General features: G+C 37.7%; 1 protein-coding gene across 2 annotated transcripts in view; it reads left to right on the plus strand.

Annotated features, from left to right (window-relative positions):
- The window catches only part of LOC109084322 (TOX high mobility group box family member 3-like), a 57250-nt gene extending 36610 nt beyond the window's left edge, over window positions 1–20640 (plus strand). For both annotated transcript variants that reach the window (XM_042727887.1, XM_042727886.1), the window contains exons 2-7: window positions 1969–2028; window positions 9538–9786; window positions 16159–16422; window positions 16529–16756; window positions 17085–17165; window positions 18096–20640. In XM_042727887.1, coding sequence (XP_042583821.1) covers window positions 1987–2028; window positions 9538–9786; window positions 16159–16422; window positions 16529–16756; window positions 17085–17165; window positions 18096–18836 — 1605 coding nt within the window. In that variant the 5' untranslated portion in view covers window positions 1969–1986 and the 3' untranslated portion in view covers window positions 18837–20640. The remainder of the gene's footprint in view (window positions 1–1968; window positions 2029–9537; window positions 9787–16158; window positions 16423–16528; window positions 16757–17084; window positions 17166–18095) is intronic.
- The last annotated feature ends 6434 nt before the right edge of the window (window positions 20641–27074 follow it).

Below are 27074 nucleotides of genomic sequence, written 5' to 3' on the forward strand. Positions count from 1 at the left end.
ATGATGGTGCTGTATTGTGCGAGGCGTGGCGTTCCTCTTTAGTGTAGATGCGCCAGGTGAGAGCTCCAAAAGGCCTCCTCAGCCCAAAACACCTGCTCTTCAAGTCTTGCAGCTGCTGCGAGGCCCGCATGTGTGTGTTTGCGTTGTGCACGGGTACACGTGTATATTTGCTGGTAAGACTTTTAACATATCAGCTCATTCTTTTTCTGTCCCCCCGCTCTTTCTCTCGCTCACTCTCTCTCCAGGGCATAGACTAATTAATGGATACCATTCGCAGTTGATTAGCTACAGTTCCTTCGGTAATTACATTCGCATACTAACCACTCAGACAAAAAGATGAGGGGAGGGGGAGAGAGAGAACAAAGCAAGGGAAAAATAAATTAATGCTCTTCTCATTTTGCTCTGATCTTAATTTGTTCCTGCAATTGTTTGCCCTCCACAATAAGATAAGAAAGCCCTTTTTCCCTCTTATTCCAACTCTTCTAGTTGTGTAACATCTGAAGGAATCACTTTGTTTTAAACAGACAAAAGCTTGCTGTTGGATGCACCGTTGAATCAGGGCCTTGAGGCTGTTGTGGTTGATGTTTGTGTTTGTGTGTGTGTGCATGGTCCTCACATGTGTGTGTGTGTCTGTGTGTATGCATGATTTGTCTGGTTATAGAGGGCCCTCTGTGCTGGCCCTCCAGCTGCTAACCCATAATTTCTCATTTTGCTTTTCCATTGTTCCTACCTGTCAGTGTGTTTGTGTCTCAGAAGAAAAGATAGGATGCCTGCCTTTTCAACAGTTTGCCATCACATTTGATTTAGAGGGGTACAGATAGAATAAAGGATCCAAATGAAGAAAAGAGCTCACTTTAGAAAGAAATCTGTAGAAAACTACATGGATACTGTACAATAAACACCACCACCATACAATCATATTTTCACATGTTAAAAAATGACCTGAATATACTGTATGTACTCTCAGTTTTAATGTATTTTTTATTATTTTCACATTATCAGACCTTTTCTGTTGTCTTTGTGTGTGGGTGTTGTTTTGAAAGCTGCTCTGTGTTCACCTACTGTAATAAACCATGATCTTTCACTAGCCTGTGTGGGCATTTCAGTTTAGTAAGATGAATGCGTGACTCTCCCCCACTCTTTTAATGCAAAGTTAGTCTCTGCATGACAGACAGCAAGCCACACCTAGGTTTACAGTATTACAGTACAAGATGATGTGAGCCGAATTAGCAACTGGGATACTTCCTGTGTCATTACCCATTTACATTAGGGGTGAACTAGCCTAATCAATGAACCGTTTGGTTACCGCTTTCCAGATTTATGTGCAGGTACATTAGTAATGTCTGTGACTGTTTGATTCCAGAACTTTTGGAATCAATTCTAAAATTCTAATTAAAAAAAACATTTAAGTTTTTAACTTTTAAATCTGTATTTTAATGTAACTGTGTTCTCTATTCTCATTGTAACTTTTTTTATTATTATTTCGACCAAACATCCAAATAGATTTAAAATATCTCATGCAAGAAGTAAAATAAAGTCAACACCTATAGTTAAAATAAATAATTTCATTTGATTATATTCATTTAATAGGCATATATATTTAACAGCACTATTTACCAATGCAGCACAAACGTTTGTAAGTGAAGATAAACAAATCATTTAAAAAATAGTCAGGACCTGGCTCATTAAAATGATTGACTCTGAGTTTTTGAATGATTCTGTTGAATGAATGACTCGCAGGACTCACAAAACTACCCCGAATGAAGTTCACACAAGCTTTGAAATTGAATCTCCAATCCAGACTCCTCAGAATCTAAGAATCGATTCTTTCAGAACTCAGCTCCCTGCCCTACTGTTTTGTGCATAGCAAAAATATCATTCTTATGTGGTGACTGCACAATGAGTAAATTATAAACACAGAGGAGTTGGCAACTGAAATAACTAATGTATTCTTTTTTTCTTTTGCAGTTTGGGAATAACAACTACATGAACATGGCTGATGCCAATGGAGCTCTATTAACAGGAGATGTGAGTATACGCTTGAGAATAACCTTTACATTTCCATGGATTGTTAGCTCATGCCATGAGCCATATTATTCTGGAATCACTAAACAGTCATTTCCATGTCTAACCATTTATTGTTTTTAAACAAAGTCAATTAATTTAGCATGCATTCCTCTGAATGTTCAAATAAAATGATTAATTTCAGCAGCAGATGTGCAGCTGCTGCATTTACATAAAACATGATTAGCTCCCTACATGCCTTCTTGAACTGCTTTGGGATTTTCCACAACCCAAACCCTTAAAGCTTAGAGCTTGTTACGCCAGTGGCTACATGTTCATACACATACACTCACAATATTATAATCTGACTGAATAATTCCTCCAGTGCATCCGGTATTTTTATGTATCAGTGCTTGGTGTTAACAGAGCGACCGGCTCAGTGCTGACCAGAGGTTGAGGAGCACAGGGGGCGCTGAGCGTTGAGATGGGATTAGGGTTGCTTTTGCAGGGTGATATACCACAGGTGCTCACATCCTGCTGATATGCTCTAGGTGAAAGCTGCCGTCAGGCTCTGGTTACGGCTCAAGGAGTGTGTATGTAAACACCTGTCCCCATGATCATTTAAAGATAACATCAAGCTAAAAAAAGAAAGAAAAGTGGCACCTCTCACAAAAGTCAATCTTTCTCTCCATCATTTTTTTATCCCATGTCAGTGGCAATATATACTGCAAATCACAGGTTGTGTATCTTATGCTGGCCTCACTATCTGTGTGTGATAGTATACAGGCGCTTTACAGTATGTGTTGTCACTCACTGTTACACTCACTGTTGCCACTGCCTGATTTCCATCACATTTCCAATGCAAATCTCCTTCTCGCAATCTCAACGGCATCGATAGACTCATGCTGGCTAAGCAAAGATAATGTCTGTGCATGTGAAGTGCGTTTGTTGCACATTTGTTGGTAACGATGTGTTAGTGTGGCCATCTGGCTTCATTTTCATTTTAAGTTTAGGCGGTGAAGCCACAGCTTTGTCACAGACAGTTGTACCCACATTTGATCGAGTCGGTTGCAATCTCCATAAATTCTTCTGATAAAAGTGTTCCTTTGCCGAGGCCAAGCTCCATGTTGGCACCTGTAGTGGAAGCAGAGCTGTCGAGTGTTAACGGAAAATTTCCCCCAGTCGAATATTTTCCTAAGAAATAACGTTTCCTCCTTTGCACTGCAGCTGGTATTATGACACATGACACAATGAAATTAAAAGCATTAACATTTAAATTCCTCTTTTTCACATACCTGAAATAAGTGTAGGGTGGTGGGAGGGGGATATTGTTTCTTGTAACTCAAGCTGAAGAGAAATTAAAGGGACTTTACCCTAGTGAGTGCTGTAATTTCACAGTGTGATGGGTTTTCCATGAGCTTTAGCTCTTTCATTAATCTGCTTAATGTGTCATCTTTAGGCGGGAGAGAGAGGGAGACCGGGAGAGAGAGGCTAAGTATCTCAGAGTCTGACACGCTGCACTTTGTGTATGGACCTGAATATACTGTACAGTATATGACATTAGATTTAATGTAAACCAGGTTTTATATACACATTATTATTTTATTTTTTGAAAAAGAACTGTGATGAAAGAACGTGCATGGTAAAAAATAAAAATAAAAAATACCCTGTTTAATTTACGGTTAAAAAAAAAAAAAAAAAACAGCAGCTGTGGTTGCCAGACATTCACTGTAAAATTGACAATGATTTAAGGTTCTGCAGAATGCCATATTTTTGCCTGTATATGCATTCAAACAAAAAATTATTCAGACACCAGATATACATTTTTGCCAATTTTTTTTTTTTTTACTAGTGGGTGCAGTTAATTTATGTAAGTGAGGATAGCAAAATAAAGTGAACTGTGACAGTGCAGTGGACTAGCAGTAAAAATAGATAAAAATCTGGGACCAAAAATTATTCAGACACTTTGACCTGGCCATGTTTTGCTTAAGTGTTTTTTTTTTTTCTTTAAATTCTTTACACAACATACTAAACAAAATACATAACAAAATTAAGCATTGCTTGGTAATTGGTTGACCTAAATTGGTATTATCTAATTGTGTACTTAAAATTAACAGCTGAATATTTTTTTTTTCAGCTTATAACCAGTTTTTTATTAAGTGATATAATTTTAATTTACCTTATCTACTTGAACTACCACAGTCTGCTTTTTACCTTAAAATAGCATACTGATAACCACCATGATCAAACAGTTGATACAACAGAAAACCACAATTAGAGTTCATCATAAGTGGCCTGTTCATTAACCTGTTTAATCCCACCGGTCACAATAGTGACCGTAAAAACAGGTTTTCATTTATATAGCTCTAAAAACCTTACTGACTGATGTTTTAGTGCACTTCCTGCAAATATGGAAAAAATAAAGGGTCTCAATTAAATATGTGCAGTTTCACATGATTAGTGCAAATTGTCACAGAGAAACTTATTTTCTGTTTGCAACTTCAGAAGATGATGGCTGCATCAAAGCTCCAAAACAAAAGGCTAGTAAAGTATGTCATCATAAAGATATGACAAAGATTTTTGGTACACATGATCTTTAGGGTGTCTAGTATTAATATATGTATTCACATATATTTAGTTTTGTTGAGTTTGATCATAGAATGAGTAAACAATTTGATGGTCACAATAGTGACCGGTGGAATAACAGTGAACTTAGGTATACAATATAAATCCAATTGCAGTTGCTAGTGAAAATGACAATAAAATGTTGCATTGACAAAATATTGCACTAAACTAAAAATTCAAATGTTACAAAAAAAATACAATAATGATGTTTTTATACTCAATGCATTAATATAAAAATTTGATGTTATATTTCACAAAAAAGTAACAATTATGAAATGCGGTGATAGTTTATTTATTTTTATTTTTTTATCTCAATGTTCCTATCAATGTTGCATAAGGTTTTTTGTATGCATAATAGTAACCCTAGAATGTGATCAAACAGTTTAAAATAGCTGGGCTAAGATATATAACCATTTTTATGACTGCAGAAATATGTTCATTCAGTACTCACCTTATACCACCGGTCACAATTGTGACCGAACATAAAACACAATTTTTCACACATTTTCCCAAAAAAATTTAAAAAAAAATAATTATTGATTATTTCAAAGGGTTACTAATGACACATCATTTGGATATTTTCATGTCTGGGAAAAATTTGGGATTAAACGGGTTAATTAAGACTAATACTCATGTTGGTGAAGATGGTGCACAGAGTCATACTGTACACACAAAGATAAAACACCATGAGGGTAACACACACAATAAAATAATGCAATAATACTTGGAATGTCTTTTACGTTTTTTTTTTTTTTTTTTGTCCACAGCAAATTCTTAAGTAATTCATAGTTTTTAGTTGCAAAAGCTATTAATATGACAGTATTTTAAAGTAAAATTACACACAATGCCATGTTAAACTTTTTACACTTTTTACAGTGTATGGTAAAGTAGCCTACATTAACCAATTAGCAGGTATTTTCTGTAGCATTTTTAGTTGCAAATTGTCAATAATTCACACACATATTTCAAATATGATATGTAAACCACATTATCTTGAACGTTGTAATGCAACATGATATGGAAACAGTATATCACAGTGCTTGATAAGGTGACCTCTTCCTTCCTGCTGTTGAACGGAAACTGATATGGCCATATTCAGTTCCACTTAGTAATATCACTTATCAAACACAATCTCATTACACACGTAATCACTACTGTATATGTAGAAATGGATTTGGAATGGCTGCTGCTGGACTCTGAGAATCTTTGCCACTGTCATCTGAGGAGCGCTTTTCTCTCTGCTCAGCTGATGTTGGGAGCTTTGCTCTATCGATCCTCCTAACCATCATGCTCAGTAATTGTGATGCACTGCCTTTTAACAACTGCTGCTTATGTCTCTGCTGAATCAGTTTACTAAATCTACAAAGTGAAAGGGCTTATTGCTTCATAATCGGTGCTATTGGTTTACCTTGGTCATCTCAGTGGGGCCGATGAATGAATGCATGTTGGGTCTTTAGAACAGATCTGTTAGTTTATGTTGAATTAAAGGTACAGTTCATCCAAGAATGAAAATTCTGTCTGTCATTTAGCCTACTTACCCACATTATGTTTAAAACCTGTATGCAAACCTGCATGCAACACAAAAGAAGTTATTTTAAAGTATGTTGGTAACCAAACAGTTTTGGTTACCAATGACCTTCATTGTACGGACAAGACAAAAACAAAGAAACATTGCTTAAATATTCATTTATGTTCCACAGATGAAAGTAAGTCATACTTGTTTGAAGCGATGTGAGGTTTAGTAAATGATGAAATAATTTTCATTTATTTAAAAATATTTTGGCCTTTACAAATTAGCATACAAAATAAAAGTAATTGCCAAGATTAAAGAATAATAAGCACTACTGTAAACTCCACCCAGACTCTCAAAGGTCTTGTTTCAGTATTCTGCACTAATGAATGCTTGAGGGTTGGACCGTCTTGCAGTGCCAGGTAAAGTGAGGAAATTATGACAGAAATATTACACTATTGTATTCTGCGTACAGATGATATATGTATAACCTGAGGCTGTTTGTAAATTAAAATCGATCTTGATTAATCTCATGATGTTTTTTAATAAACATTATTAATTTATCACAATTGGTTTTGCCAAAATCTGCCTCTAAACATATATTCATATCAACTGTACTGTGCGTTCTGTCTGATTAGATTCATATTCTCTTTTAAGCAATAAAAAACGAAATATTATAATGATGTTTTATTAATGCCTAAAGAACTATAAGATCTTTGTTTTATTGAACAAAGACACCTGTATTTCGATTCACCTTGGTAGACCAAAAAGCAAACTGAATGAAAATTAACCTAGTTGAACTTGCATTTACATTTGAAATTAAAAGTAACTTTAGAGTGGAATAAATCTGTTTGAAAATTTCTCATACAATTGAAACCGATCAAAAACAAAAAAGTGCGAACACACTTAAAAACAGTGCTTTCCTCCTCCCGAACTGAAGATTGAGGCCACTTAACACACACTGACCTGAGCTTTCACCACACACACAAATACAGTCTCCAGTGACCTACTACCTCACCCCACAACACCAGCGCTACACTGACAGCTGACAGCTTCTGTATACTTCAGTCATGCTACCACCAATCTCAATTCTCATTTACACACACACCACCTCACTGTCTCCGAGAGCAATGCTAATTTAATCTCTGCCTTCTCTCTCTCATCTCATTGTGTTCAGTCAGGTGTTCAGTGTTTTGTTTTGTTATTTGTAAAGGTCAGTGTCATTTTAGTTATGCTCTGATGTGAAAAAGATGAAGAAAGGGACTATATGTACCTCACATTTGATCTTTGAATGTCGTATCAGATCTTACAGCACAGTTGTGTGTTGTTGGGACATTTAGGTCGGGTCACTCTCTTTTTCTCTCCCTCTCTCTCCTTCTCACTCTTTCTTTCTCTCTGTGGTATTGTACTGTGAAAACATGCTGGCACTGCAGGTCTTATTCATAGAGAAAGGTCATGGAGCAAAGTAAATGAAAAGAGCACCACTCTCTCCCTCTCTCTTCTTGTTTTCTCTGCTTTGCTATCATTCATTCGACTTGTTTCATTCTATTTTATCAATTTTGTATTTATTTTTATTTTGTTCTTCTCTCTCGCTCTGTTTTTTTTTTTACCTCCCTGTTGGAGTTTAAATTCAATGTCATTGATGTCTTGTGATCACTGCCATGTGCATGATATCCGAGGTGTTCTTCTCCCATGACACAGTTTTTATTATTAATGCCTCAACGCTGCTGTTTTGATTAACACACTGTTAACTGCTGCAATGCCACAGGGAGGGAAAATGAGTTTGTAGCTTGTGTGTTAATGGAGAAGTGGGAAACAGAGCTGGGCTGGCCACTAATGGCTTAAGTTGGAGGTAATGTGAACATGTGTTAGGCACTGCAAGCCCCTGGTCCTCACTATGACAAAACACACCACTGCCTTTACAAGATCCGCTGCTCACAGCTGTGGAAAAAACGCTGCAAGTTAAATACTGGAATGGAGCTACATAAAAAATGAAATAAGAGGGAGAGGTGACGAAAAAAAAAATGATTATTAGCCTTACCCCTCGGCTGGATCTCATCATACAGGCATTGAATGAGCTTTGAGTCTCAATATATGTGTGTGTGTGTGTGTGTGTGTGTGTGTGTGTGTGTGTGTGTGTGTGTGTGTGTGTGTGTGTGTGTGTGTGTGTGTGTGTGTGTGTGTGTGTGTGTGTGGGTGTGGATGGGGGAATGGTGGTCAAGTTTTGCCTACATTGTGAGAACCAAAATGTCACCATTAGGGCGGTAAGGAACCCCAACATCACCCATATTGTGACCACTCAATGGCTATGAAGAAAATGTCTTAGTAAAAGTACTAAAAATGTCTAAATTAAAATAAAAAAATGCATAAATGTTTTTTGTGAGAGTTTGATTTAGATGTAGGAGACCATGATATGTCTGTATGTGTGTTTGAATGTGTGCCTGCTCTAAAATAAGAAGAACATTAATATGCTCTAATAAAAGATGTGTTGGCAGATTCCCTGTGCACATTATGCTTTTACAAAAGAGTAAGAATAAAACTGGAAAGAAAAAAGGTTGAGAATGAGGAAGTGGGAATATGAAAGACAAGATTTAGAGTGATAGCAGGAAGAAAGACAAACAGCTTCAGAGGATGGATGATGTGTTGACATGATGTTGATATGGTTTTCGATGCAGTGAAGGAAACACGTTGAAAGTATAGAAGTGAAGATTTAGAACAAGATTGAACACGAAACGAGAGGTTCTGAATACATAAAGCAAGAAATTGAGGGAGACAGGAAGAAACACAGAAAAAGAGAGAGAGGAGCAGAGGTCAGTGAATTCCTCGATGAGCAGCCCAGAGCAGGTAGTCAACATAAGCAAATTAAGTGTGACGATAGGCTGAAATTCACAGGCAGAGGGATTTGGGCGTTTGATGAGCAGATTTGGAGGTGCAACTGAGAAGAACAAAGTGCGAGACTTCTGGACAGCCGAAATAATCTGTGTGAACGTTCTCTAAACCCATCACTCCCTGCACTTTCTTTTCTCCTCCAGCCAACATCATCCAGCTCGGATTAAGCAGCTTTTATTTTGTCCTCCTGCAAGTAGGAAAGCCACACAATATTGCATTTCAGATTCAGACATCTTTTTTCACATCCTGTTTCATGGAGAATGTAATGGTTTGGGTCAGAATAAACATCCGTTTCTTGTACAAGTATTAAATAGGTTTTCTTATCTCTTCTGCTCTGGTCAACAGATATTTCACAGCTCTGAAATGAAATGTGTTTCCAACTTATGAGAAGGCTGTGTTTAATTTCTAGTGTAACAACATCATAGTGATTTCAGGTTTTCAACTTTGCAGGCCCTCACTAAATTTTGGGCAAAATTCATCCCTGATTTTCTCCTCTGTTTTTTTCTTAGACGTTTCATACTCCAAGTCTTGGTGACGAGGAGTTTGAAATACCCCCCATCACCCCTCCTCCTGAAACCGAGCCTGGTATGGGCCTCCAGGAGGTGGACTCACCTTTCCCCGGGCTACCCGACCACCCCAACTCTCAGCGGGGGTTGTTCACCCCTCAGTTCCCACCCCAGAGCCTGGAGCTGCCCTCAATCACCATCTCCAGAAATATGATGGAGCAGGAAGGACAAATCAACAATGCACATCCAGGGGTAAGTGTCTGGTTATTCTCTGGTTATTTGCTTGAACATTTTAAAGGGGACATAACATAGACAAAGTCTCAGAAAAATTGTTGCAGGAATCTAATTTTTCATGGTATCTTCTTCAGATTTGAAATAGAAACTCATGAGACATGTGACTTTCAACCCATTCCTTTTCTGGATTCCTCCAGGACTGATTTCATGTATTTTTTCAAGGCACTTCAGTGTCTATAACTTTTTATCGTTTTGAGCATTATCAACTCCGGATGATGGAAAGTAAAGCCCAATGGGTCTTCTTTCCAAAGACACCAAAATTGTGTGTGTAGCACACTGAAGTCAGGAACTATTACAGTTTTAAGTTAGGTAGGTCATTTTCAGCTGCAAGTCCCATAATAGGGGGTGCTGGTTAACAGGTTAAAGATCTTAATGTTTGCAGATGTTGAAGGCAGTCGTTATGCAAAGTCAAAAATTACACAAATATTTCCACAACATCATTCACTGGCAGTTACATTTAGCCTTTAGATCCACCTGGATTTAAGTGAGGATTTAAATCCAGGTAAGTTTCCTCTAAATGCAAATATGTTTGACAAAGGTGTTATGTGCAAAACAATCAAGGTGGCTGATGATTCGTGCCGTTGTTATAAAACTATATTTGTATTTGTAGATAAAGCCTTAAAGGGGTAGTCCATCCATAAATATAAATTCTGCTATCATTTCTTATCACCTTCCATTTTTGTGAAAGGGAATGAGAACTGGTGGAGAACTCCAAAAAAACTCAAAAAACAAAACAAAAAAAACACCATATAAGTTTACTATGACTCATGCATTTTTGCGCCCCTTAGCCCAATGGCTTTGCACAAGGAACAGACTAAATGTAAGTCATTATTCACTGAAAATCTCGACACCCCCTCTAAAAATGTTCTGTTGGGTCGTATCTGTTCATTAGATCAGTTCATCCAGTTTGCAAAACTGGGCTGAATGATTCATTTAAAAATAATTTACTAATTTGGTTCTTAGGTTCAAGTCTGTGATCTGGTAGTATTGGTTAAGAATTTACTAGATTTTAAAAAGTATCATTAATTAACAACACACAAAGCTATTGGATGGCTTCATAAGACTTGGATTACAGTGCACAAGACATATGATATTTCTGTGGTAATGGTATTTTAATGGTGGTTTTCCAACCTTCTTGAAGACTATAAGCTCCAATCCTCATTCATTGTGACTTCATGGAAAATAGCGACCAGTATACTGATCACAGTTTCTATTTTTGTGCTCCATGGAAGAAATAAAGTCATAAGTGCTTCTAACAACATGAGGATTAGTAAATGACAATATTTTGAAAAAAAAAAAAAACAACAGATAAACAATGAAGGCATGCAATAAAATTGGTCAGCTTAGCTGAATATATTTATTTTTAACCTTGTGTTGCTGTGATGACTTATATGTAAGATAAAATAAAGGTACAGGCAAGCATTTGCTTCATAATAATCATGTTTTATGATCAAGTTTTTATGGCTGTTAATTCAGATAGAGAAATGGCTCCTAAATGCCACAGAAAATGTCATGGCTAGACTAGATATTTTAAAACCGTTATTATAGAAATGAAATCGCTATCAGAGAAATTTGAATACATAAAAGGACACAAAGTGACATAAGCCAGCAGATGATGCTTTGGCAGGCTTTTGATTTTTTTTTTTTTTTTTTTTTTTTTTTTTTTTATGAACTGTTTTTATTTAATTTTCATTCTGAATAGTGCCTCGCTTTCCCTTAACCTACAATGTATATGTGGAATAACATATCTTTATTTACATTCCGATATGCATAGGCACCATCATATTTTATTGATCTTTTCCAGGCCGTCCATGCTGCTGGCGAGTAAAATAATTGCAGCTTTTAAAATATCTGTGCTGCATAAGTGACCGCCGGAAGGCTTTTTGCTTAAAGAATTTTCATTTCATGGTCAGTTAAGCTCGTATGCATCTGGAAGAAAAACGGAACCTTGACACAATTACAACACGGTCTGTTCTCACTGCGCTGTGAAGGGATTAGATTTGATTCTCCAACATTATTCCTCTTTAGCAGCTCTTTCTGTGGACAGTGGTTCTGATTGTGTGGAGACTATATTAGCGGGTTTGGGGGAGAATGAGGGCACTCTGCTCTGTGCCTGGTGGCATTGTGACGTCCCTCTGATTCTTCTCTATCGCTCATCACTCATTGTCCTCCTGAAAGACTCTCAGTCTCTCTCCTCTTAATGGAATTGATCTCAGTTTGTCCTGCTCTCTGGGACTGGTACAGACAGTACCGTGCCTTTGAGTCAATGCCTCACATTTATAAAGGACTCGCTAAGGGTTAGCGGAAGTTAGCACTATAACCTCCAACGTTGTCCTTCAGTCATTTTGATGCATTTTAGAATTATAATTGTACATGTAATGCAAAAAGACAGGCCATTATGCACAATTCGGGATCCAATTGTTGTAAAATTTAAGAGCAGGTTTAGCATTCATAATTTTTTTTTATCTCATTTTTTAAGCAGTGTGCATGAATACAATATATATAAATGTAAATAAACATAATTATTTTACCTAAATGAAAAGTATAATGAATGGGCAGTGTATTTATACAGAGCAGGTGTTTGTGGGATTCAAAGCAATCTACAGTGGAACAGTTTTTTAAAACATGATCCCTCACAAACTGACTAGGGTCTGACTGCTGTGTCTGTGAATAAAATGGAAAATATGACCAGTGTTGCAGAAACTTTATTTTTCTTCTCTTACAATACCACACACACACACACACACACTTTCTCTCTCACACTTTCCTCTCTCCCCCACTCTTTCTCTTTACACGTTTCTGTTATCTTATCTCCAAGCTGAGTAGTTGTGACATCAGTTGTACATCAATCTCTGAAAGTGGATTTTTTTCCCCTCCCCCTTCACCTTCATGTTTTTCTTTTTCTTCATTTTTTTTTTTTCTTATTTTTTCAGACAGACATTGTAACATATTGGGCCAGTAAGAAATGAAAGATATTCATGCAGGCATGCAATACTTGTAATGAAGTCTCAGCCTGACCTTCTGTGTGATTGATTCTGTAATTTAGTTTTCTCAGCCAGTACTTGAAATGAAATGAAATCATGTTGAACAAGTTTTAAATACCCATAGTGCAACGGGAGAGGTGGAGGAGGTAAGGAAAAGCGATGAGAGTGAGGAGAGAGGTAGGTTGTAAACTAGTCTTTTTAAGGCATTGGAACAATGTTTTTGGACCTTTTTTCAAAGGGGACAATTCGTACAGGGTGCATTGAGCATGAACAGTATATGAGCTGCATGAAATGAGAGAATGTGTGTGTGTTTTGTAGACGGAGTGAGAGAGGAGAGTGAGTAGGTGGAGGAGAAATAGGAGTAGAAAACAATTTATCTTCACGCTACCATGGTCTCTGCAAGCATTCAAAATTCCATTTTATTATTTTTTTACTGGAGGAGCCAGTTATGCAGGTGCCCATAAATGGTTGAAAAATAAAGCAGCATGTTGGTTAAGGTTCCAGTGCAGCTGTGAATATGTGCAGGGGGCTGATAAACTATTCATAATAGAGCTGACCTTTTCACACTGGCCAAACTTGTTAGATTCATCCTCATAATTACCATATAGATGATTTTACTCCTTTTTCTGTTATGGAACATTTCCAAGAGCTCTGCGGAAAGATTGAATGGAAATTGAACTTGTTAACATTCTTTTCAGCATGGAACAGCTCATACCAAGCTGCTTTTAATAAACTCTCCAATTCCATTCCCACCCCCCACAGAATCCCAAGGCCGGTATCTTAAAGAGCAGACCCAAGACTCTCAGCCTTTGACACCGCATCTTCAGATTCTTATCCTGATCGTCTGAAAGCAGTATTGGTTGTGTTATGGTTATGAACACATGCTGACCCCCCCCCCCCCCCCCCCAGTATACTTTCTTGACTGTTTAGTTGCGGTTGCTGCTTTTGATGAAAGGGGTGAGGATACTATTTGAGGCAGAACCAAACAGTCATCCATCAAACACCTCAGTGTGTCAGACAAGAGGATCCTTGTGTGGCGTGGCTGTTTGGTCAGCATCTCTTTTTGGTGCCTTTTAATGTCAGAAGCTTTTGTGCCTGTAGTAAAGTATGTCGGGGAATATAGATACGAGGAGAAAAAGGTTATTTTTTGCAGGAATACAGTCAGCTGAGATGGACTGATTGCTAAAATAATAGCAACATTTGCACAAGCACATGCAAACACACAGAGGAGAGGACACATCTGGCCTCTTTGCTCTTCAGATAAGAAGTTATTTACAGATTTATGAAGACTATCGAAAGCATCTGTGTAGATGTGAGCTGTGTGTCAGCAGACAATGTTCCAATCAAAATGCAAATGGAGGGTGTGCAGCAGGGACATAAATAAACAGATCGGATACTGACTCGCTCATTCTACCAGCTAAACCTCTCTGACAGCAGAAATCACATTTCTTTCATTCCCGACAAAGGCTGCTATTAGCAAAAGCTGACTGCTGTTTGTACGGCTTTAGTTTGAATGCTCCATTCAGCCTTCTTTCTTTTCCATCTACAGATTCTACACATAAATATCTGTTTTATACAAAATCATCTCATGTTTTCTTTTTCTGCTGTATGATCATTGGGAATTTAGAGGATAATATTGTCAAATCATTAGATGCTTCAAGATAAATCGCAGCCTCTTTTTCATAATCCGCCTCAGGAATTATTTCCACATCTGTTCTGCTTTGTGCGACCGGATCAAAGTGCTCCTGAAACTAAAGACCAGTTCTGACCATTTCTGAGACCTCATTTACCAACGTAGTCAGTACATGAAATAAATCAAAAGAGTAAGTGGGCATATGGTCGTCTGACAAATGTTGCATGTTCAAATCATTGATCATGTTGAAGTGTTCACATGGGGGAGAGAGCATAGAAAACACAAAGCCCAGCCAGAGACTTTGATGATAAATATGAGCCCTCAAAGGCTGCCTTACATCTCTGTGATTCCCTCCGCTCTTTACATTACAGACGCATAGAGAATGCTAGTGATTTCATACAGGGCATCACTGACTTTTAGTGTTGAAGTGTTAGACACAGATGGTCGTGACTAATGAACACAGAAGACAGGTCTGACACAAACACTGCTGCTGGCTCTGTCACTGCATTCTAGCGATGAAACTAATGCAAATGTGTTTATTTCTGTGGCAGTGCAATTCTGTCATTGATTATTTTATTTATCCATTAATCCAACTAGTTTACTTGCTTCATTTTATACAGTATGTTTCATTTAAAAAAAGAGTGTAAAATTTCCAGCATCAGCCTAACAGATGTTGAAAACAGCTATTGTTTTGTAGATTGTGTTTTTTGATAAGGCACAGATTCGGTATGAAGCTGTGTGTACCCAGGGAATTAATACAAAGAAAATGTAATCTGTGTGTGAGGGAAGGTGTTAGAATATTGTACTAAGGGAGAGGGTTCAGCAGTTCTGGCCAATAAGGCCAGGTGCACAGCTTTATGATGTGTTGACACATACAGATATTGAGTTTGAGTCTCTGAATACCAGATGGAGAGAGAGAAAGAGAGAGAGAGAGTTGATGTAGAATGAAAAATGAACAAAGGAGATCAAATGAACTCTTGGTTTTCTCTAGCTGTTCATTCTTGCTCTGTAATCTGGTTGCTTTTGGAGACTGTTCAGTCAAAGCAAAACACATCAGGTTCCTGTGTACCCCACCTCCAAACTTTATTTGATAAATATCTTTATACTTTTTATTATTATCAAATTTATTTTAGTTTTGATTGGGACTTTCCTTTTACTTCAGTTCTACTTTTATATTGAGCTAATTATATTTTCCTCTAACTGCAAATATACTTAAACTCTGACTAATACAAATACGTTGATCATTATTTTTTGTTAGGTCAGACTGAGTTAGACCTATCGGACTGCACCATCTAGAGTCTCATGTATAGTCTCTATACTCTGTATATAAACATATAAAACACACAATCTGTCTAGCACTGAAATATAGACTACAATTTGTTTTTGAAAGAAGGCTATATTTATTTGATTGAAAATGCAGGGGGAGAAAAATGAAATAAGATGAATATATTTTAAAATGCAATTTATTCCTGTGATGGGAAGCTGATGTTTTAGCAGCCATTACTTTTGTCTTCAGTGTCACATGATCCTTCAGAAATCATTCTAATATGCTATAATATAATAATTTTTTTCGGGATTTTTTGATGAATAGAAAGCTCAAAAGAACAGCAATAATTTGAAAAAAACATATCTTTTGTAATATTGTTTTGTAACAATCAATTTAATGCATCCTTGTACATCTAAACATGTTTTTGTTGTCTGTTTGCTCTGCAGGCTGTCGGTCAGACCCATCTCCGTCAGTACCCTCCAAACCCCACCATGGTGATGCGTTCCATCATTAGCATGCATAACCCCAATGGCATGATGTCACAAAACCAGCTTACCACCATCAACCAGTCTCAGATCAACACACAGCTGGGGCTGAATATGACCGGATCAAACATTGCTCACACCTCCCCATCCCCACCCGCCAGCAAATCAGCCACACCCTCTCCCTCCAGCTCTATTAATGAAGATGATCAAGAGGAAGGAAACAGGGTGAGTGCCATTAAATCCAGCAGTGTTTTCATCATAACATTTAATCAAGAATTAACTCAACATCCAATTACTGAGATTTTATAACAATCTGCCTTCTTTCCATCAGGTGATTGGTGAAAAGCGTCCCGCCCCTGATGCAGGTAAGAAGCCTAAGACGCCCAAGAAAAAGAAGAAGAAGGATCCCAATGAGCCTCAGAAGCCAGTGTCTGCATACGCCCTGTTCTTCAGAGACACCCAGGCGGCCATTAAAGGCCAGAACCCTAACGCCACGTTCGGAGAGGTGTCAAAGATAGTAGCTTCAATGTGGGATGGATTGGGAGAGGAGCAGAAACAGGTATCAAACGGCAATCCTGTGTAATAACAAAATATATTTTTAACCTCACAAAGAACACCATCTGTAAAGTTCTTTAAATAGAGCTGTCTGTTCTGGAGTCTTCTCGCTCTAGCTAGAATAACAAGTTCTTAATTTCTACTCTCATTTTTGCACAGAATGATTTTTGTCAGGTATTTTAACAGACTGCTTGATATTTTCACCCTTCTTTAGTTTTTATTACCGGCTGAGATGAAGCCTGCAGGCTCTCCCTGTTGTGAAGCACATGCTTGCCAGTCAATGTTCCGCTAATTATCTGTTTATCACACCTCACGTATTCTGTTCTCCACAGGTTTACAAAAGCAAAACAGAAGCAGCAAAGAAAGAGTACCTGAAAGCTCTCGCAGCGTACCGCGCTAGCCTTGTGTCAAAGGTGATTTCAATTCTGAATACCTCTTACTGTGCTGTCTTCATTTTTTTGCCATTCATCATGTTTTCTATTATATTTCTATGTATCTGTATCCTAATAATAGTTCAGCTAAATTTCAGCTTTCGCCTTGAGTCTTTAACCACTTTTAAAAGATAAGACCTTCTACACAGTAAAACATTTCAATGTAAGCACCAAATGTACAACTGACAGCTGAAAGGCAATTGAAAACAGCAGTTCTTCTGTAACTAGAAGAAGTGTTTATTTCTTTGTGCATTAACATTCATTGATCTTCTCAAACTGAACTTCTAAAAACCAGCTGGAAAGGATTTGAAAGTAGGATTTTCCATACACAAAATTCTCTTGCACACTTAAATGTGACTGTGAATGTGTTTGTTCCATCACACTAGAGGTCTAAAAATAGCATTAAATACAGCTAATGAATTAGAATGAGATATTCTTATGATTCATCGTGCCTCATTATCTCGCTGTATCAGCCAGGCAATCGGGAGCATTTGCATATCTGTTGCTTTTTGTAAAAAATTTAGATCGTTTTACAGACAGTTTAGCAGTGCTGTGTTAAAGTCCAAGCAACTCAGATTCTAGAGATTTATCCTACATTTATGACACGAGCATCACATTGCATTAAGTAAATCTATTAAGCTTTTTTTTTTTTTTCTGAAATTCTGAATCACAAAGTTAATTTTCAGTGTGCAAGACTTATTTCAGATCTTTTCTACTAGGTTACTAAATAATATAAATTCCCCTCCTGGCAAGTTCTTTAGATCACAAAATGTAAGACAGCAGTAATTTTCTCTGAACAGCTTTTGTGTCAAGTCAGTCACCAGATCAGCACTAATAAAGGAGAGGGCACTACATAAGAAAGAATCTGTTGAGTACTAGAATTCATTTGACCACTCGCTATTTCTGTCTCAGGCTGCCGCAGAGTCAGCGGAGGCCCAGACGATCCGCTCGGTGCAGCAGACTCTCGCCTCCACCAGCCTGTCCCCAGCGCTCGTGCTGCCTTCACCTCTATCCCAGCACCCCTCAATGTCCGCCGCGGCACAGACGCTCCAGCAGGGCCTGCCTCGAGCCATCGCCCCAAAACCTCTGCAAATGCGTGTTGGCAGCAGCCAGATTGTCACCTCGGTCGCGGTAGCTCATCAGAACATGACGGCCGGCGGCGTTCAGTCACAGCTGCTGGGGCAGATGGGAGCGGGCGGTCCTCAGTCAGGCGTGTCGTCACAATTAAGTCCGCCAATGCAGCCCCGGCACGCTTCCATGCAGCAGCACATGCAGCAGATGCAGCAGCACTTGCAGCACCATCAAATGCAGCAGCAGCAAATGCACCACCAGCAGATTCAGCAGCAAATGCAGCAGCAGCATTTCCAGCATCACCTGCAGCAGCAGCTTCAGCAGCACCACATGCAGCAGCAGCAGCACCAACAGATGCAGCAGCAGCAAATGCAAATGCAGCACATGCAGCACATGCAGCAGATGCAGCAACATCAAATGCAGCAGCATCTCCCACAGTCGCAGTGTTCGCCCGTGCAGCACTCGCCCGGCACGCCGCACTCGGCCTCTCTCGGCAGCCCACCGCCCCCTCCTGCATCCCAGCCTCACCCCTCACAGGTGCAGGCTCACGCGCAGGTCCTGTCGCAAGTGAGCATCTACTGAACCAAAAGCCCTCGGACCCGCAGTTGCAACTCCACGAGAAAGCCGGAAGGAAGTTGTTATTGAAAAGCATCATTACAAGGTTGCTTTTTTTAAGTTGCACTTAAGAAGTGTGTAAGAAATACGAATGTTTTACAAAGAACTGTCCTTTGTTCTAGATGGATATAAGATATGTGTTAAAAGGACGAAGTGTCTTCGCTGGATTTTTTGTCTATAAGATAGGCTGAGCTACTGGGAGGTCTGTTGATAGACTTGAGTGCCCAGTAGTCATTTGTATGTATATTTAGTTAATTTGGTTTCTCTCTCTCTCTCTCTCTCTCTCTCTCTCTCTCTCTCTCTCTCTCTGTTGTGGAGTTTAAACTCTGTCAGAGCATGATGGCGTGGGAAGAACATTCAGAGACGATCACAGAAACACCTGACGGTTTTATTTAACAGCTTTATTTATGAGGTTGGATTGGCTTTCACCACCAGACAAAATAAAAGACCGGATTTCTGTGGACGAGGAATTTCTGTTTCAGGCACTGTTTCGCAAAAGAGCTGAAATGATCTGCTATGAAACTGGTCATCAGAGACATGCTGTATGGCTCTTGCACTGTCTGGCCAGTGTATCGTCAAGTCTGCCCTCTCTTCTTCTCTTTTCCATCATCCTTCTTGGCGTTCCTATTGATGAAACTGTTTAACAGTCACTGTTGGGAAGCTCTCAATCAAATCATCCTGCTTTTAGAACCAAGTGGTGTTTGACACATCTCATGCCGTGTAATTTTCAAAAGATGTAAAACACTCAGCGTTTTGCTGGACTATTTGACACGCTTCCATAGATCATTTCAGTCATCACGTCTCCAAACACCTTCTGTGACCTGCTGTATGTGTTCTTAGGAAACAGGAGAGAACATTTTTGGAGTTCTTCTCCTCTGGCCAAAACCCTCAAAAGCGCATTCACTCCAACATATGTAGTAACAGCACTCCAAAAAACTTCTTCTCTGTAATTATCTTTACCTCAGAAGTTTTATTGAATAAGTTATGTTTCTTTTGTGTAATGAAAACTTATTTTATGGGGGGAAAAGCTAAATTACTGAATTTAGGCTGTTGGTTTACTGATTGGGGTATTTTTATTTCATAATACCCTACATTTCACAACAAAGGCCGTTAAATGGGAGTCTTATCAAATGTTTTTTTTTTTTTTTTATACTATCATAGAAAGGACATGGAAGTATTTTGTGCCAGCTGTAAAAGAATCATTGGTAAGATAAAAGAAAATGAAGTTGTACATTTTTCATACCTCTTGTTGTAAAGTTTTAATATGTGAGGCTTTAAATGCAGACGTTGGCAAGCTGACCTGTCACCTGCTTTATCTCATAGTGCTCTTTTCTACTTTTTTATGAGTTACAGTAGCAGCAAATCATTTGTTTGTATTTTTGCTTACATTTCAAAATTAATTGCTTTTAAAAACCTGACAGTAAAATAAATACAGTTCATGTCAGTTGGAAACTCCACCTGTTTTTAAACGTCATTGATTAAGTTTTATTTTTGCCATCCAAAAAAAAAAAAAAACATTAAAAAGAGGCATTCCATCATCATCATCATCATCAATATGATACTAGCCATAATTTTGTTTTATATTTCTCTGTGTCTCTTTGTTTGCAATTAAAATAATCACAAATATTTATTTCAAGGAACTGATTCATTTCAAAGATTATATTAGCCATACTTTTGTATAAAATATTTCCTCAATGTGTCCTTGTTAGTTATGAAAGATTTAAAATAAAGACATCAGTACTTAAAATATTCTGTTGATTTGGGATCTACAGTTGTATTTGTATTTATTTATTTCTTCAGATATGTTCTGTTTATGTTTTCCTTCATGCCTGTTCACACTGATCTCCTTTTCCATGGTGTTGCACATTTTAAAAATGACCCCTGAGCCCCCAGACACAAATATGTGTGGGGGAAGGAAGGATTTGCAAAAGGCTAATTATCATAAATGCACAATAAGCACGTGAGGACAGTGGAACGCCTTTATCTGCTGAGCAGCGCTGGTGTCTTACACGCTACGCCAGACAGAGACGACTGAACGCAACAGAAGGGAAGGAATCTGTGCCTGTGCATATCTTGTTTCACATTAATAGAATTCTCAATCTGTATTTTGTACCCAATTAGTTAATTTTGAGAATGCGTGTGCAATTTGCATGAGAGAGGCTGCAGTGATTGGCTCTCGAGTCGGGTTTTGTGTCACAGAGAAGCCCACACTCTCACTCTTTGATTAATTGCAGCATCTGTTCTGTCAGAGGGTGTAGTGGAGAGGTCTGCAGGAAAACTGCAAGTAAGTGCTGGCAACAGTCTTAAAGCGCCTATGATGAAATGAAAATTAAAAACAGCGAGGTCCCCACATGCCCTGAATTTCAATGGCAAGAAGTGGGGAGAGAGAAGAAGGGAGAGAGCGAAGATTGCTAATAGAAGAATGTAAGAGTGGTGTCCATGGCGACCAAACACATCCTTTAAAAACAGCCGGTAATGAGGGGCCGGGAAATAGTGCTTATTATTCCGAACAGTCTCATGGAGGGCAGCATCAATAATGCATGCAGTACCTTGTTATTTGGTAAACCTTGTTATCCGCATGGTCTCAGTGAGGATAAATATCTCACAACAAGGGCTGGAACTCTGACACACCCTTGTGATGAATAAATAAATAGCGGTTTGCAGATATTTTCAAAACTGATTATATGTCCTAACAACAGCTGATGATGTTGGCACACAAGCTATTGGGAATTAAATTGTGTGCCGTTTTAGAAACAGAAGAAAAAACTGACCATCATCTAGACCTCATTTAAATTTAATTTTATATTTATATAATATATAATTATATTTTCCATACAGTGCTATTTAAAGACATGCTTGAAGACATTTTTTATTCAATTTATTCAGTTTCCAGATGATGTATAAATCTATAAAAAAAAAAAAAAAAGAGAGAGAGAGAGAGAGAGAGAGAAACAGACAGACAGACAGACAGACAGATATATAGACAGATAGAAAGATAGATGGATAGATGGATAGATAGATGGATGAAGAAAATTTCAGCTGTTTTTGTCCATATAAATAATAATATACACAATGTAGTCTTTCTATGTTCCACAAAACAAAGAAAGCCATGCAGGTTTGGAATGACATGATGCTGAGTAATTAATGACAGAATTTATAAATATAAATATATATTTTAAATTAAATTGTTGCCATAAATTCTTCAAAGCAAACATAAAAATCACCTTGAATAGAATTACCCTCCAGTAATCATATGATGTCTATCTATAGAGTCTAGATCAAACCACAGTCACATGATCCAACAGTAGTTTTATTGGATATAACCTAATATTCCACTGCTATTCATCACTCTCTCTGTGTGTGTGTGTGTGTGTGTGTGTGTGTGTGTGTGTGTGTGTGTGTGTGTGTGTGTGTGTTAATTTAGTCTATGTTACAGACACAGAGGAAAAGGTCATATGAATGTCCCATTTTTGTAATCTCAATCAATGATTGATTGGTGTCTTTCATTACCCTGCTGTCTGCACAGATTCATTGGGAGCGATGTGACAAAAGGTCTGTGTCCTGAGGCTGAGACAATGACCTCAGTAGCTTGTGGTCTCTTTGACTAGTTTCCATCAGAGCACCAGAGCATGATTATTATATCACATTTGATTACACTGTGCTTTCTACCAAATTCAAAGCTAAGCCTGCTGTTGTGAAAAGACAATTTAATTTTGTAGTTAGCAATCAAGCATTTTCTACCTCACTGAATCTTGTCAGTCTTATGAAATTTGAATAAATGTTTGTGATCGGTAATTTAAGGTAATCATTGACAAAATTTCTTGGTTTCTGATATAGCAATCACTGATAAAGCAGCTTCATGACAGATGGAGTGTTTCTGTTTGTGGACATTGTTGGTGTAGCTTAGCAACAATAACCAAATAGGGTAGAACTTGAATAGGGCAAAGGTCATCTCTAGCCACGGAACATCAGTAACACTGTCCGGTAGGCCATGCCATTAACAAAACGAAGCCCTTCCCACCCAGCTCCCAAACAACACATGCAACCTTTGACCTGACTTCAGACACCTGGCCTTGCAGTGAGTGGAGAGTTTCGCTGACTAGCCTTTGGCAAGATCCTGTTGATCCCTGGCGGCTTTTGTTTGCACAATATTGACCTCTCAGTCAGAGAGAGAACTTTCTTTAGGTGCTGTTGACCTGCTGGTGCTGCTGTGAACATTTGTATGAAAGATTCCCCAGACTGAATGATAGGCTAACAGCTGGGTCTGGGGCCAAGTAAAGAACTTGACTTTCAAACGTTTGTCTTTTCTTTTTTTTATTTACTTTCGTTTGATTAAAAATACCTTTAAAGCAATATTCTAGAACACTGTGATGTATTGTATGCACTGTTTGTTTATGAATGGTCTGCTATTGAAATTAAACTTTAAAACCCTATAATATATTACACTATAAAACACTCATTTCACTAGTTTTTAGATTAGTGTTCATAATGTGTACACTAACTAGTATAATATTTATTACTCTTTTGAATTTTAGATAATTTATGTAATTTAAATTAGTATTTTTTGTTTAGCTTTAATGCATTAATATTTGTTTTAATTGTAATAATTTTATGCTATGCCACACAGAGCACCAAGCCTATACTTATAAATTCTTATTTGTTTTTTCATATTTTTACTCTCTGATTATTTATCATGCTTTACAGTCTTTCTAAAGAAAAATATTCTTTTCACAAGTGTTGTTTTCACATTTAGTGCTAGTTTGTGTAGTTGATTGCCTTGATAGTGAGATGAACATCATACAGTATGTTTACTCAATACAGTTACCAGCCTTTGCTTTCTAACACCACTTTATCAAAGCAATGCTTCAGCCCGATTCCTCCCAAGAACAGATCAAATGAGTTTCTAGCTGTTCCCAGCAGCCCTCTCAGCTCTGCCAGAAACAGCAGAACTGCACTAAATTGAAGTTTAAATTCCCAGAAAATAGTTTTCGCTAAAGCAGGCTTCTTATACGCACTTATTAATGTCAAGCAAGATTATTCTGTGAAGCTAAATTTCACGCCTCCGCTGGAACGATGAATACAATGAAGCCCTCAATATTTTAACTTCAGCAAGTTCATTTTTTAAAATGTCTTACATATTATGAACTTTCTGAATTTAAGTGAGTATAATTGCAAATTCTCGTCATTGTTCTCCACAGCTAAAATAATGTGAATTTGCTGTCTTTGAAAATACCAAGGTTAGGTTTGCAGTACAGCACTCCAAAAGATTTTCTTCTTCTCAGCTCATAAATATTCCATGGACTGAGTCACTTCTTATTGGTTATATGAATAAAAAGACTGCATTTTCTATTTATTTTTAATTGCTACAACAAACATAGCACAGCAAAAATAAAAAATGAATGAAAAGCCAGCCGTTCTCAGGATATTCCCTCAGTTTTCAGCTCTTGACCACTCTCAAAGTCCAACTCTGAGAGTTAAAGGTCATCAAACAAACAATCCTCCGTTCTCAGGAAATCTCCAAACATAGTTTACTGTACAGTCAGTATTTCCAATAACAATACAAAAGCCAGCCGTTCTCAGGAAATCTCCAAACATAGTTTACTGTACAGTCAGTATTTCTGAGGCCAATGCAAACAATGTGAATTGGTATTCAGAACCAGTTTGCACTAAGCTGGAATTTCTCAGCACTAATGTTACTGTAACATTTAACAGTTGATCACTACGATCACTATGATACATAACATGTGAATGTATCCCCTATCTTATTCTACAACAAAAACACCTGAGTCCACTATTAGCTTATAGCCCGTTATCATCTTTTCTCTCTGTTTCTTCGTAGCAGTCCGCTATTAGCTTATAGCCCGTTAACATCGCCAGCGTGGTTGCCGCTAATCTCGCTTACATTGCTAATACTCTAGTCACACACATTACCATTGTTTTACTCACTGTTACTTGCTTTAATGGCGGATGTGTGTATACCTTTGAGTGCAGGTGAGGACAAGTTCGAGCTGCATTCAAAAAAACACACAACAGTAATACCCACTCTCTCAAGAAGGAAACTCGTAGTCTTGAGCGCAAATGGAGAAAAACTAACTTGAAAGTTTTTAGAATTGCATGGAAAAACAGTATGTCCAGCTATAGACAGGCTCTAAAAGCTGCCAGGGCCAAGCATATCCACAAACTCATAGAAATAACCAAAACAATCCAAGGTTTTTATTTGGCACAGGGCTAGATTAACAAATAACCAGATGCCACCCGATCTAAATATTCCCTCACAGTTTAATAGTAATGACTTTATCAATTTATTCACTGATAAAATAGATAACATAAGAAATACAATAACAAATGTAGATTCTACAGCGTCTAATACTTCAGTTTTATCCAGTTTTATCCATCGCACCCAAAGATAAAAGATAAAGAGTTGTTACCTGTAGCAGAAGAACCGCTTCTCAATATTTTTAACTCGTCGTTATCTTTAGGTCACATCCCAAAACCATTCAAGCAGGCAGTTATTAAGCCTCTTATTAAGAAACCACAACTAGATCCTTGTGAACTGGCAAATTACAGACCCATTTCAAATCTTCCATTTATGTCTAAAATTTTTGAAAAAGTTGTGTCTGCTCAATTTTGCTCCTTTCTGCAAAAAAATCTCTATGAGGAATTTCCTGCATTTGTTAAAATTACCAATTGACTTGCTTCTTGCGTCAGACCAAGGCTGCATCACATTGCTAGTTTTACTTGATCTTAGTGCTGCGTTCGACACCATAGATCATGACATACTCATAGATCGATTACAAAACTATACGGGTATTCAAGGGCAGGCTTTAAGATGGTTTAGATCCTACCTATCCAGTCGCTACCACTTTGTTTATTTAAATGGGGAGTCATCTCAATTATCACCAGTAAAGTATGGAGTGCCACAAGTATCTGTCCTTGGTCCTCTGCTATTTTCAATATACATGTTGCCCCTTGGTAATATTATTAGAAAATACGGGATTATAATTCACTGTTATGCTGATGATAGTCAACTATATATCTCAACACGACCAGATGAAACTTCTAAATTATCTAAGCTAACAGAGTGTGTTAAAAATGTAAAAGATTGGATGATCAATAATTTTCCCCTATTAAATTTGGATAAGACAGAGATATTACTTATTGGACCCAAAAACAGTACACAGAATATATTGGATTACATTTTGCAATTAGACAGATGTACTGTTAATTCCTCTACAGTCAAAAATCTGGGTGTTATATCAGATAGCAACTTGTCTTTTGAAAATCATATTTCCCATGTTACAAAAACAGCATTCTTCCATCTTAGAAACATTGCCAAGCTACGAAACATGTTACCTGTTTCTGATGCAGAAAAGCTAGTTCATGCATTCATGACCTCTATAGACTGGACTATTGTAATGCACTGCTAGTTGGTTCCTGCATCTTCAATAAACAAGCTACAGGTAGTCCAAAATGCAGCGGCTAGAATCCTTACCAGGTCAAGAAATTATGATCATAATACCCCAGTTTTACAGTCTCTGCACTGGCTACCTATTAGGTTCCGTATCAGTTACAAAATATTATTACTTACCTATAAGGCCCCTTAATGGGTTAGCTCCTGCGTACCTAACTAGTCTTCTACCACGCTACAATCTATCACGCTCCCTAAAGTTGCAAAGCTCTGGAATTTTGGTAGTACCTAGAATAGAAAAGTCCACTAAAGGAGGTAGAGCTTTCATGCATTTCATGCATCCCAAACTCTGGAATAGCATTCCTGATGATGTTTGGGGTTCAGACACACTCTCTTTGTTTAAATCTAGATTAAAGACAAATCTCTTTGGCCAAGCATTCAAATAATGCATCTCATAATCTTGTACTGTAGTTATATCTGATCAAATGCACATTAATATTCTTTAGCTTGGGTTAAACAATCAATTTTGCTTGGTTGGAACAGCAGCAACGCTAATTGTGTAATTGCTAAATGTCTCTGTTTTTACATGGGATTTACATCCCGTGGTAACTAGGATTTACACAAGCTTCAGTCTGGATCCAGAACACCTGAGAAGAGATGATGCCAACCCCCTCAGAGTACCTCAGATGATGCCAACCCTGAAACAACATACAGTAAAGAACTACCAATCTTTGCTATAAGTTTGATTGCATCATATAATAATTGCTGTTAATAGTGTTCATTATCTGTTTGATTAT

Source organism: Cyprinus carpio, chromosome B7 (genome assembly GCF_018340385.1).
Source record: "Cyprinus carpio isolate SPL01 chromosome B7, ASM1834038v1, whole genome shotgun sequence".
Classification (NCBI taxonomy): Eukaryota; Metazoa; Chordata; class Actinopteri; order Cypriniformes; family Cyprinidae; genus Cyprinus; species Cyprinus carpio.